At 35.8% G+C, this 13,175-nt stretch overlaps 1 protein-coding gene across 2 annotated transcripts in view; it reads left to right on the top strand.

Moving 5' to 3' along the window:
• DOCK11 (dedicator of cytokinesis 11) overlaps positions 1–13,175 on the top strand; it is a 267,077-nt gene that overhangs the window by 174,780 nt on the left and 79,122 nt on the right. For both annotated transcript variants that reach the window (XM_081043897.1, XM_081043896.1), the window contains 4 exons: positions 2,872–2,938; positions 4,565–4,612; positions 5,960–6,102; positions 7,348–7,463. In XM_081043897.1, coding sequence (XP_080900023.1) covers positions 2,872–2,938; positions 4,565–4,612; positions 5,960–6,102; positions 7,348–7,463 — 374 coding nt within the window. The remainder of the gene's footprint in view (positions 1–2,871; positions 2,939–4,564; positions 4,613–5,959; positions 6,103–7,347; positions 7,464–13,175) is intronic.

Here is a 13,175-nt window from a genome sequence, read left to right as displayed (position 1 = left end):
CATAAAAATTGTCTGCCTTGGCTCCTGCTGCAGACTTTCCTACAATCTCTCAAAGGTTCACAAAACTGAAACAAGCAATATCTGGCTCCCGCATGTCCCATACCTCTGGCTGAGCAGCTGTAAGCCCGGCACTAGCAGCACCCAGCCTTGGTTCACAGCTTGGCTTCTTGAGTCACCTCCAAGTCCAGCATGTGTGGTGGCCATCTGCAGATTGCTTTGTGGCTCATACTAGTGGCCCTGGGCAGAGGACAGGCTGGGGCTGAACTTGCTCTGCAGCAGGTACCCTCCCAGGACGCCCTAGGGCTGCCATGCCTGCCTGGTGCCAGTTTTGGACCAAGCTGGATATCACTCGGCTGCCTCCAAGGACATCACACCCAAAGGGCAGACTGGGCAGGAACCAGAGCCCTGCTAAAGCAAATCCTGCTCCTCCACTGTAGTCACAGCCACTCTTCACAACCAATCAGCCTAAGAGTCAGTCACTCCCATTGACATGCAAACAGCAACCAAGGCTCAGCTACAACAGACGACTCACTTGGAACACCCAGCTCAGGTGACCAGGGAGACTGTGCCACTGGGCCCCACAGCACACCTACTACATAAGTCCGCTCTACTAAGACTGGGAGGCATAACAGCCCTACCTAATACATACAAACAAACACAGGGAGTCAGCCAAAATGGGGAGACAAAGAAAAAGGTCCCAAATAAAAGAAGAAAGCAAAACTCCAGAGAAAGAAGTGAACAAAAGGGAGAAAAGCAATCTACCAGCCTCAGAGTTCCAAACACTTGTTTTAAGGATGCTCAGTAATTTCAGGGAGAACTTCAGCAAAGAGATACGAAACATAAAAATGGAGAGAGAAAACATTAAAAAAATAAAAAAGAACCAGTCAAAAATAAAGAATACAATAACTGAAATGAAGACTACGTTAGAGGGAATCAACAGTAGATTAGATGAAGCAGAGGACTGAATCAGCAATTTAGAAGATACGGTAGCAGAAAACACCCAGTTAGAACAGCAAAAAGAAAAAAGAATCCAAAAAAATGAGGACAGATTAAGGGGCCTCTGGGACAACATCAAGTGTATCAACATTTACATCATAGGGGTACCAGAAGAGGAGAGAGCAAGGAATTGAAAACCTATTTGAAGAAATAATGACAGAAAACTTCCCTATATTCAAGCCCAGGAAGCACAGAGAGTTCCAAACAAGATGCACCCAAAGAGGCCCACACCAAGACACATCATAATGAAAATGCCAAAGGTTAAAGACAAAGAGAGAACCTTAAAAGCAGCAAGAGAGAAGCAGTTACCTACAAGGGAGCTCCCATAAGACTGTGAGCTGATTTCTCAACAGAAACTTTGAAAGCAAGAAGGGATTGGCATGAAATATTCTAAGTGATGAAAAGGAAGGACCTACAGCCAAGGTTACTCAGCCCAGCAAAGCTATCATTTAGAATAGAAGGACAGATAAAGAGCTTCCCAGACAAGAAAAACCTAAAGGAGTTTATTGCCACCAATCCAATAGTTAAAAAAACAAAAAAAAATCTTAAGACAGACTGCTTTAAGATTTAAAAAAAGATAAAAATATGAATAATAAAGTGGCAATAAGTACATATCTGTCAACAATTATTTTAAGTATAAATGAATTCAATGCTGCAATCAAAAGACATGGGGGGGGCTGAATGGATAAGAAAGCAAGACTCACATATGTTGCCTACAAGAGACTCACTTCAGATTGAAAGACACCTAGACTGAAAGGAAAGGGATGGAAAAAGATGTTTCATGAAAATAGAAACAAGCAAAAAAAAATATTTATACCATACAAAATAGACATCAAAACAAAGTCTTTAACAAGAGACAAAGAAGGACCTACTAATCCCACTTCTGCATATTTATCTTTAAAAAGCCCAAAATGCTACTTCAAGGGGACATATGCATCCATATGTTCATTGCAGAATTATTTACAATAGCCAAGATATGAAGGTGTCCCTGCTGTCCCTGAATGCATGAATGGATAAAGAAGAGGTACTACATATATGCAATGGAATATTACCCAGTCATAGAAAAAAAATGAAATCTTGCCATCTGCAACAACATGGATGGATTTCGCGGGTATTGCATTGAGTGTGAAGTAAGGCAGACTTGGTGTACATGGTGATAACCATGTATAGTACCAGGTGGGTACTAGACTAGTCAGGGAGATGACTTCTTAAATTATGTAAATGTCTAACCAGTATGCTGTACACCTAAAACTAATACAATGTTGGATGTCAACTGTAATTGAAAAGTTAAAAAAGGGGGAAAAGGTAAAGGGGAATAGAGGTTCGAATTTCCAGATATAAAACAAATGAGTCATGGTGATATAATGTACAGCATGAGGAATAAAGTCAATAATATTGTAATAGTGGTACTGTGTCAGATGGTTACTGGACTATGGTGATCACTTCTTTAGGTATATAAGTGTTGAATAACTATGGTGTACACCTGAAACTAATATAACATTTTATGTGAACTATATTTCAGTAAACATCTGCAAAATTTTAAAAAAAGGAATTTCATTAAAAACTCCAGGTCTGCTTCCCTTCCTTCATCTTCAGGGATGAGATGAAATTGGGATAAGCTATCCAGAAGAACATTTACAAAATAAATAAAAATGTTGAAGTTTAAATAATTACAGATTGAGGGATATGTCTGGGATTAATTCAGAAGAATACAATGTGTGTACTGGGCAGTGAGAGGGGAGAGGAGAATATAAATGAAACAGAATTGGATATGAGTTGATGATTGTTGAAGCTAAGTTATTTGTGCTTAAGGTTCACAGTGCTATTTGCTGTAATTATTTTCAAGATCTAATACTTTTATTTTTCTATTTTCAGATACTCTCTTATCTTACTGGAATAAAGTTTCTCCTCAGGAGCTCATAAACATTCTCATACTTCTGGAGTAAGTTATATTAATTTATTTTTATTAATTGCCCCCTTATTTGGGGGAGCTTAATTTTTATACATAATAAAATATTACCTTTTGTCCTGGTTTCAACAGCTTATTTGCTAATAATGTAGGAAATGTTAAACTATTTTGGTAATATAGAGGCTGAAATACAGGTTCTTCACACATACAAGGAAAACATGGAGATGGAATACTTGTGAAAACACTGGCTACCATGTTTCCATGAAAATAAGACCTAGCCAAACCATTAGCTCTAATGTGTCTTTGGAGCAAAAATTAATATATGACCTGGTCTTATATTTTACTATAAGACTGGGTATGATATGATATGATGATATGATATGATATGATATGATATAATACTGGGTTTAATGTAATATAATATCAGGTCTTATATTAATTTTTGCTCCAAAAGACGCATTAGAGCTGATGGTCCGGCTAAGTCTTATTTTTGGGGAAACACGGTAATAATAGACCATCTTTACAGCCCAGCAGGAGTCTTTCTGTGATCTTGAAAACGAGAAGTAGCATCAGCTGTCATAAATCATTCATTTTGATCAGATGCTGGCTTAATGGGAGAGCTTAAATTATTGGAACTTAGAATTTGTAGAATTTACCTCTTATGCAGAGTTAATTCTACCCACTTAAGTGCATATATATCTATATACCTGTATCTGTATCTATAGATCTATACAGATCTATAGATACAGATACAGGTATACAGATACAGGTATATAGATAGAGATACAGATAATAGATAATGTCCAAGACACTGGGGGCAAATCTTGTCTGTTTTCCTAGGTAGAGGTGGGAAGTTCTATATTGTATGCTGAGCGATTTTTACATTATTAAAAACTAAAAGAAAAATTAGAATGAAATCTACGAAAATTTTAAATAAATAGTATACATATATGATATTGTATGTGCATGTCTACCAAAACACAGAGGATAATCAATGCATAAATATTAAAGTCTTTCAAAATTTTGCAGAAAGTGTCTGCAAACAAAACAACAGTTAAGATTAAAAAGAAAATAAGCTAATTACATTGAAATATTTACTAATGAAAATGTATTACGTATGTTGGTGATTTACTTCGAAAAATATAGGAGGTAGGGGAGGTGGAGGGAGAGAAGGGGACCTGTTCAGGGAAGAGGTTAAACAAGAATGGCCACGAGTTGATAATTGTTGAAGCTGTTATGTGCTGGGTTCGTGGGAGTTTAGTATGCTATCCTGTCTACTTTTGTATGTGTCCCAATTTTTAGGGCTTAAGAACCTTTTTTAAGCATTAATGTCTATACTAGAGACCTTTCCTATGATACATTATAGAGCACAAAGGATGATTTTCATTGACATGTTCTATTTTAACATGTTGTTAAAATTGTATATGAAGACATGGGGCTTTTTGATGTTGATGTAATTGTAGCAGACATAGAAAGGTACATGATAAGCCTGCAAGTAGTTGTGAGTATATTTATTTCTGTCTACCAAAATGCATGTTGTAATATGATTTAAATAGGTATTTTTTGTAAAACATGACTTTTCAAAATCACTTGTGAAATTGCAGAGAATGGCAATACTTTACTAACATGCATTGTTCTGTTTCTTGTTTTTTTTTCTAGAGTATGTTTGTTTCACTTTAGATACATGGGGAAAAGAAACATAGCAAGGTAATTCCCATAGCACTGCAATTTCCACTTTTTCCCTTTTCCTCCAACAGAGGGCAGTCTTGATCATGCCATGTAAAATCTAGATTATTCATTTTGAATTAACATTAAGACAACCCATGATTTATTATGTCTCACCTCAAAGTTTAAATTAAACTAATGTGAATTGATATATTTAAGTTTTCGAAAGGGTGATGGTTAGCCTGATACACAGAGTTTCTGTTCTAATCCTAGAACAGATGCTATCTTTTCTGAAGGATGTAAGAAAGGGCTAGATCCAGGTGAAGGCAAGAAACCATAAAGTGAGGATGACAATAAGGTCTGTACTTTTATCTATAACCTGTCAATACACATCTCAGTTATTAAGGTAAACAGAAGTCCCCAACAGTGATTAGGATATGTATTATATATTATCTGTCTTTTCTTTTTTGCTATTTAAGTCTTAGTGAAATAAATACTTAAAAAATGTTTGCGGGACCCTAAGGAAAAGATTACTTGCTTATTTCAATGAGATATATTTTAGGTGTAGAGTTAGTCATTAAAGGAACTCAAATAGAGTTATCTTTTTTTAAAGTTAAATTTTATGTCACTTCCCAAAATTAAAGAGGCTGTTCAGAAGGTGTTTATAATTGCTGAGTCTCTGGAACATCCTAATAATAGGTAATTCAGGTGACGATTTGCACTGTCTTTCCCCATGACTTGGAGCTGGCATGGTAACTGTCACTATGATCCTTAACCTTAAGATTCTGCTGACCCTCCCACTATGTTTCCTAGAGAATAGACAAGACTCTTTTTCTTCCTTTGTTCCTGTATGACCCAGTTGTAAATTTTTTAGTGGAACCTTAAAATTAAATGAAAACAAAGAAAAGTTTGTAAATCCTAACATAGACATGTTTACAGAGTAAAAATTTCTGGTCCCAAGTTTAGCTCAAGTCCAGAAACATTTGATTGGCACTCATTCTTGAACATCTGGGAATTCTCCCCCAACCCCATTTCAACTCTGATTAGCCCTCTCACTGTTTTCTGAGTCTTGCCCTTCCTCACCTCCTGAGAAAAGACTGAATATTTATTAGAGTATTGTTCACTTTACTCTGATGTTTTTGAGGAAAAGGAGGGAAATAAACTCTATGATCCTTAATTATATTCTTATAGCATCAGCTTTTTAAAATACATATTAAAACTCTATATAATTTCCAGTGATGTCTCATTTAAGCCAAGTAATAGTTGGAAGAATCTTGAGCATAGTATAGTGTTTATGTGGAAACCTAATCATTTTTTTAGTGAAAAAACATCTAACATTGAGATATGTTATTAGACTACTCCAATTCCTAACTTTAAAATTTATTTTAGGGTACATGATGTCTGGCTGTCAAAACACTTTGGAGTAGACCGAAAATCGCAAACCATGCCAGCTCTTCGAAACAGATCAGGGGTAATGCAGGCCCGGCTTCAACATCTTAGTAGCCTGGAAAGTTCATTTACCCTTAATCACAGTAAGTGAAAATGTGTGTAGGGCACCCGTTTAAAACAGACATGTAATGCTAAACTAAAAGAAGACCTGGCTAAAATAACCAAAACAATTGAAAATGATTTTGCATACATAGATCTATATGTGTGTCTGTGTTTGTATACAATCATTTCATCATACGTTATCATATAACATGCATGGATTTTTCAACAATTTCAGGTAATGGTGGTTTTTTCTTAGTTCAGTATCAAAGAAATTAATTTTTCCCACTGAATTGTTCTCATCATATTTATGTTAGATATCCTTCATTGCTACTGTTAAACTTTAATGCAGATAATAGCATCTTAATAAAATTGTGTATATAATATTTGTTTAGAGTTATCATTCAGTGATTTTAAGGAATTACACATGCTAAACTGACTGCAAAAAATAAAGAACTGTCAATACTATTTTGACAAAGGTATATTTCACACAGGTTGAAGTATTGACAAGGCAAATAGGACAAGGAGAGAAATCTTGCCCAGCTAGGGAATCTAGAGAGTTATATAAATGGAAGCTATCCTCTAAAAAGCAAATATTAATAAAAAGCCAAAGAGTGAGAAAACTTTCATTTCCATGCAGTCCTCTGGAGGTTGCAGAGGAGAGGGCCAGCAAAAGTGGCCTTGTGATAAGAAGTAATAATAAAAACACATGTCTTAAGCAGATGGGCTCTGAGCATATATACTCAAGACCTTTAAAAAATATGCAAGTCTTACAGCCTTCAGCGTTGCTCTTATCACTTGTAAAAATTTAATAAACCTATTTCTTTCAGTTGACTCATGCTTTGTTTTCCTTCTGATTTAGAAGCAAGTCTCATATCATTGGCATCATTGAAAATATCTGGCCATAGGGCACCACCTTGTATAATGTAGCCGAATTTCTAGGAGTTTCTCATTTTTGCACACATAATTAGTAGCACGGCCTAAAATGCCTCGCATGTTATTTCCTAGTTACATTACCATATTCCATCACTGAAATCTTGTCTGCAAAGAAGAGGGCGCCTAATTATGTGTTGTAGAGCTGTTGATACAGAGTTGAAGTAAAAATTAGTAGACTTCATTAAACAAGACCATATTTGGTTAAGGAATAAGTACAGTGAAACTCACTAGGTCTGCAAGTATTGAGAGCCTCCTTGCTTCTTGCTTGTCTCTGAGTTTTTTGGGGAAAAATCATTCAAAACTTACATGAATCTCTGTTAGGCAGTTTTAATTTACCGTTTTTTAAATCCTAGGTTCTACAACAACTGAAGCAGACATTTTCCATCAGGCACTACTTGAAGGCAATACTGCTACTGAAGTTTCTCTAACAGTACTTGATACCATATCGTTTTTCACCCAGTGCTTCAAGGTAAAAATTAACACTTAGAATTCACTTGGCCTCATTGCAAAGAAAATATTATACAAAAGGTAACTAGTCAGAGGAAGCTTAGTGTAGTGAAAAAGCCCCAAATTAGCAGTGAGGAAACTTGGATGGTGGACCGAGTTTGGCTACTGTGTGTCCTTGGGAATTTACTGAGCCTCGCTTGCCATAACCGTGAAGTGAGGGGATTGGACTGATTTTCCTTTAAGCTCCCTTCTACCTCTTACATTCTGTTGTTTTATTTTTGTGTTTAAAAACAGTTCTCTTTCATACTTTTATTAAAATATCCAGTAATTTTTAGCCCAAATTATGATTGAATCATTGTTCCCAAATGCCTGTTGTGATGAGGTGTCTTTTCAGGCTAGATGATGTCCAGACAGGCTGGCTCTCTTCCCCAGTCAGGCACTTAGTGTTTTTTCCTTAGATGTTTGCTTCTCAGTACAAATCATCATTGCTGTGATTAAAAAGAATAAGGTAAAAAGCAATGATCTTGCAGGGTTGCTGAGAGAGTAACTGGGTAATGGACCTAAGAGTGCTTTGAAAAATACAAACTATATCACTGTAGTGTAACATTAGTGGGACAACTCAAAAGTGAAAAATCTTGCTTGCTTTCACCTGAGTTACACACATAATCTCCTCCCTTTGTGCTTTTTCAAAGAGGCTCACAAGGGAAAACTGAATTAGATACTAATAAGAAATAGGCTTTAGAATTCCTTTATGAAATATTAAGTTCTCATTAAAATGTAACCCAAATTCATTTCTCATTGTGCCAATAAATAAGAAGGATATTTGGTCTCAAGGCTTGTATTGTATTTCTTCCTTCTATTCAGATACTTCTTATTTATTTAACAAACATACCTCTTGGTAGATGTGAGGCACTATCCTTAGTGCTTTACAAATATTAACTCAGTTTTTCATTGTTGGGGTGAGGGAGAGAAACGGAAGTGACTGCAAATGGGCACCAAGCATGTTTTTGAGGTAATGGAAATGCTCTAAAATTGGATTGTGATGATTGCACAACTCTATAAATTTATTTTTAAAAATTGAATAGTACACTTAAAATAGGTAAAATTTATGGCATGTTAATTATACATCAGTAAACTTAAAAATACAAATATGAACTCAGTTTTAGTCCTATTATTCCCATTTTAACATGAGGAAACAGGGAGGTTAATGTCACATAGCTGGTCAGTGCAGAATCAGGATTCAGATCTAGGCCAGTTATCACAAGAGTCCATGCTTCTAACCACTACACCACGCTTGGAAGTAGACTAAGGAAAGAGCCATAAAAATATGAAACCATTCAGGGATTCTGGTTGTTGATGTTACTATTAGATCTGTTACAACTTTGCATATTATTTTGGGGTATTTTTTGTTGTTGGTTTTGGTTAAGTGGTGGTAACTTGCTAGTGTCTTGAGGGATAGAAAAAGTTAACCAGTGCTTTAAAAACAAATGTTGACAAACCAATAGATATTTCTCTACAATTTGTTATTTCTGTTATGTTTCTCTCTCTTTTTATTTTTTTATTATTTTTTAAATTAAAATTTATTGGGATGACAATGGTCAACAAAACTACATAAGTTTCAAGTGTACAGTTCTGTATTACATCATCTATATGTTACATTGTGTGTTCACCACCCAGAGTCAGTTCTTTTTTTTTTTTTTTTTTTTTTTTTTTATTAATTAATTTATTAGTTTCAGGTGTACAAAACAAGGTAATACTTAGACGTTCATCATTTATATCCCTCATACTGTGAACCCCCCTCCCCCCATCCACTATCCCTCCGACCTCACACTGAACCATCACATTATATATATAAAATTATAGTTGGCATTCATTAATGTTTAGCTTCTGATGTACAATGCCATGATCAGGTATCCACAGTATCCCTGAGGTGGTCTCCCAAATAGGACGCATGTCCATCGGATACCCAACAAAATCTTTACAACATTATAGAATACCTTCCCCAAATTAATTTTCAAAAGAAAAACCCTGAGGCCATCTTGTGGTTACCAGCTGCTTCCAAATCCCTTCACCTTTCCCCTTATCCCCAACCCCCTCCCACACACCCATCTAACCACTCTCGGTTTTTTCTCTGCGTCCCCAAAACTGACTCTGATTAGTTCATTCACATAGTCTTTTCTTTAGATTCCATATATAAGTGAGATCATATGGTACTTGTCTTTCTCTTTCTGACTTATTTCACTTAACATAATGTTCTCTAGATCCATCCATGTTGCTGCAAATGATAAGATTTCTTTCTTCTTTATGGCTGCGTAATACTCCATTGTATAAATGTACCACAGCTTCTTAATCCAGTCATCTACCGATGGGCATTTTGGTTGTTTCCATATCTTGGCTATTGTGTAAAGTGCTGCAATAAACATAGGAGTGCATACAGATTTTTGAATTGGAGTTTTGGATTTCTCCGGGTAGATGCCTAGGAGTGGAATTACTGGATCATAGGGTAGTTCCATTTTCAGATTCCTGAGATACCTCCATACTGTTTTCCATAGTGGCTGCACTAATCTGCAGTCCCACCAACAGTGCACTAGCGTTCCCTTTTCTCCACATCCGCGCCAGCATTTGTTGTTTGTTGATTTATTGATAATAGCCATTTTGACTGGAGTGAGGTGGTATCTCATTGTGGTTTTTATTTGCATTTCTCTGATGGTTAGTGAGGTTGAGCATTTCTTCATATGTCTTCTTGCCTTCTGTATGTCCTTCTTAGAGAAATGTCTCCCCAAGTCCTCTGCCCATTTTTTAATTGGGTTGTTTGTTTTTTTGGAGTTGAGTTGAGTAAGTTTTTTATAGATTTGTGATATTAATCCCTTATCAGATATATCATTGGCAAATATCTTTTCCCATACAGTAGGATCCCTTTTTGTTTTATTGATGGTTTCCTTTGCTGTGAAAAAACTTTTTAGTTTGATGTAATCCCACATGTTTATTTTTTCTCTTACTTCACTCGCGCGAGGGGATATATCAGTGAAAATCTTACTCCGGGTAATGTCCATGAAGTTTCTTCCTATATTTTCTTCTAGATATTTTATGGTTTCAGATCTTACATTTAAGTCTTTAAGCCATTTTGAATTTGTTTTTGTATATGGTGTAAGGAGGTGGTCCAGCTTCATTTTCTTGCATGTGTCCGTCCAGGTTTCCCAACACCACTTATTGAACAGACTATCTTTACCCCATCGTACATTCTTGCTTCCATTGTCGTAGATTAGATGGGCATATAGGCATGGATTTATGTCTGGACTCTCTATTCTGTTCCATTGATCTATGTATCTATTTTTATGCCAGTACCATGTTGTTTTGATTACTGTAGCCTTGTAGTATAGTTTGAAATCAGGTATCGTTATACCTCCCACTTTGTTCTTATTTCTCAAGATTGCTGAGGCTATCCGGGGTCTTTTATGGTCCCATATAAATTTTAGGATTATATGTTCTATTTCTGTGAAAAACGTCGTTGGTAGTTTGATAGGAATTGCGTTGAATATGTATATTGCCTTAGGCAGTATGGACATTTTAATTATATTAATTCTTCCTATCCATGAACATGGAATGTGTTTCCATCTATTTATGTCTTCTTTCATTTCTTTCTTCAGTGTTGTATAATTTTCTGAGTACAGATCCTTTACATCTTTGGTTAGATTTATTCCCAGATATTTTATAGTCTTTGGAGCAATTGTAAATGGAATTGTTTTTTTAATTTCTCCTTCTGCTATTTTATCATTGGTATATACAAATGCAACTGATTTCCGAATATTAATTTTATATCCTGCTACTTTACTAAATTCATCTATCAGTTCTAATAGTTTCTTGGTGGAGTCTTTAGGGTTCTCTATATATAGTATCATATCATCTGCATATAATGATAATTTTACTTCCTCCTTACCAATTTGGATGCCTTTTATTTCTTTCTCTTGTCTGATTGCTGTGGCTAGAACTTCCAGCACTATGTTGAATAGAAGTGGAGAAAGTGGGCAACCTTGTCTTGTTCCTGATCTTAGGGGGAATGGTTTTAGCTTTTCCCCATTGAGTATGATGTTAGCTGTGGGTTTGTCATATATGGCCTTTATTATGTTAAGATATGATCCCTCTATTCCCACTTTCTTAAGGGTTTTTATCATAAAAGGTTGCTGTATTTTATCAAATGCTTTTTCTGCATCTATTGATATGATCATGTGATTTTTATTTTTCATTTTGTTAATGTGGTGTATCACATTAATTGATTTGCGGATGTTGAACCACCCCTGCATACCAGGGATGAATCCCACTTGATAATGGTGTATGATCTTTTTAATGTATTGCTGAATTCTGTTTGCTAATAATTTGTTGAGAATTTTTGCATCTATGTTCATTAGAGATATCGGCCTGTAGTTTTCTTTCTTTGTGGTGTCTTTGTCTGCTTTTGGGATCAGGGTGATAGTGGCTTCGTAAAAAGTGTTTGGGAGTCTTCCTTCCTTCTGGATTTTTTGGAAGAGCTTGAGGAGAATAGGTGATAATTCTTTTTTGAACGTTTTGAAAAATTCACCTGTAAAGCCATCTGGTCCAGGGCTTTTGTTTGTTGGGAGATTATTGATTACTGATTCAATTTCCCTGGTGGTAATCAGACTGTTCAGGCTTTCTGTTTCTTCTTGAGTTAGCTTTGGAAGGTTGTGCGCCTCTAGAAAATTGTCCATTTCTTCAAGGTTGTCAAATTTGTTGGCATATAGTTGCTCATAGTAATTTCTTACAATTTTTTGTATTTCTGTGGTGTCTGTTGTCACTTCTCCTCTTTCATTTCTGATTTTATTAATTTGGGTCCTCTCTCTCCTTTTTTTAATGAGTCTGGCTAAAGGTTTGTCAATTTTGTTTATCTTCTCTAAGAACCAACTCTTGGATTCATTGATCTTTTGTATTGTTTTTCTGGTTTCTATTTCATTTATTTCTGCTCTGATCCTTATTATCTCCTTCCTTGTGCTCCCTTTGGGTTTATTTTGCTGTTCTTTTTCCAGATCCCTTAAGTGTGAAGATAAACTGTCAATTAGTGATGTTTCTTGTTTCTTTAGGTAGGCCTGCAGTGCTATGAACTTCCCTCTTAGGACTGCTTTCGCAGCATCCCATAGATTTTGGGTCGTCGTGTTCTCATTCTCATTTGTCTCAAGATATCTTTTGATTTCTTCTTTGATCTGCTGCTTGACCCATTCATTATTTAGCAACATGTTATTCAGCCTCCATGAATTGGTGTATCTTCCTGGTTTTTTTCCCCTGTAGTTCATTTCTAATTTCATAGCACTGTGGTCAGAGAAGACAATTGGTATGATTTCAATTTTCTTAAATTTATCGAGGCTTGTCTTGTGTCCTAACATATGATCTATTTTAGAAAATGTTCCATGAGCACTTGAGAAGAACGTGTATTCTGCAGCATTGGGGTGAAATGCTCTGAAAATATCAATTAAGTCCAACTGCTCCAAAGTATCATTTAAGGCTGTTGTTTCCATATTGATTTTCTGTCTGGAGGACCTGTCCCTTGTTGTCAGAGGTGTGTTGAAGTCCCCTACTATGATAGTGTTGCTGTTGATCTCTGTCTTTATGTCCATCAGTACCTGTTTTATATATTTAGGTGCTCCTATGTTAGGTGCATAGATGTTTACTAGGGTTATGTCCGCTTGTCGGATTGATCCCTTTATTATTATATAGTGCCCATCTT

This window comes from Rhinolophus hipposideros, assembly GCF_964194185.1.
Source record: "Rhinolophus hipposideros genome assembly, chromosome: X".
NCBI lineage: Eukaryota > Metazoa > Chordata > Mammalia > Chiroptera > Rhinolophidae > Rhinolophus > Rhinolophus hipposideros.
This window is presented reverse-complemented; position numbering and strand designations above follow the sequence as displayed.